The 330-nt window shown below is 60.0% G+C and overlaps 1 protein-coding gene across 1 annotated transcript in view; it reads right to left on the reverse strand.

The window, feature by feature from the left end:
- The window catches only part of LOC103774546 (polycomb group RING finger protein 2-like), a gene marked incomplete at its 3' end in the record, with an annotated part of 4,649 nt that overhangs the window by 1,778 nt on the left and 2,541 nt on the right, over nucleotides 1–330 (reverse strand). Inside the window, exon 4 of the mRNA XM_008941958.1 lies at nucleotides 75–129. Within this exon, the coding sequence (XP_008940206.1) occupies nucleotides 75–129 (55 nt within the window). The remainder of the gene's footprint in view (nucleotides 1–74; nucleotides 130–330) is intronic.

A 330-nucleotide genomic window follows, 5' to 3' on the forward strand; every position in this document is an offset into this window, starting at 1 on the left:
GGGCGTTCCCCCTCTCCCCCCCAAAGCCCGGGAGGCAGCCGTGCGCAGAGCTCTCCGTGCCGGGGTCCCTCCACACTCACCTTCTCCTTCTCCAGCTCCCCATTCTCCACCGTCCCCTTCTTCTCCTCTCTGGAGGGAGGAGAGTGAACACAGGACAAAGATTATGGAGGAATAAAAAAGGCAGAATGAAAAAAAATCACCCACCAGAAGGGCCACCCATGGAAGGGCTGCGAGGGGAACACCCAGGGACCTTCAGCCAAGCTCTGCCTTGGCCACCCCACGCCCGAGCTGCTGCATTTCCCATCAGAGTGCTGCAAACAACACCCAGGC

Source organism: Merops nubicus, unplaced genomic scaffold (genome assembly GCF_000691845.1).
Source record: "Merops nubicus isolate BGI_N331 unplaced genomic scaffold, ASM69184v1 scaffold37386, whole genome shotgun sequence".
Lineage (NCBI taxonomy): Eukaryota > Metazoa > Chordata > Aves > Coraciiformes > Meropidae > Merops > Merops nubicus.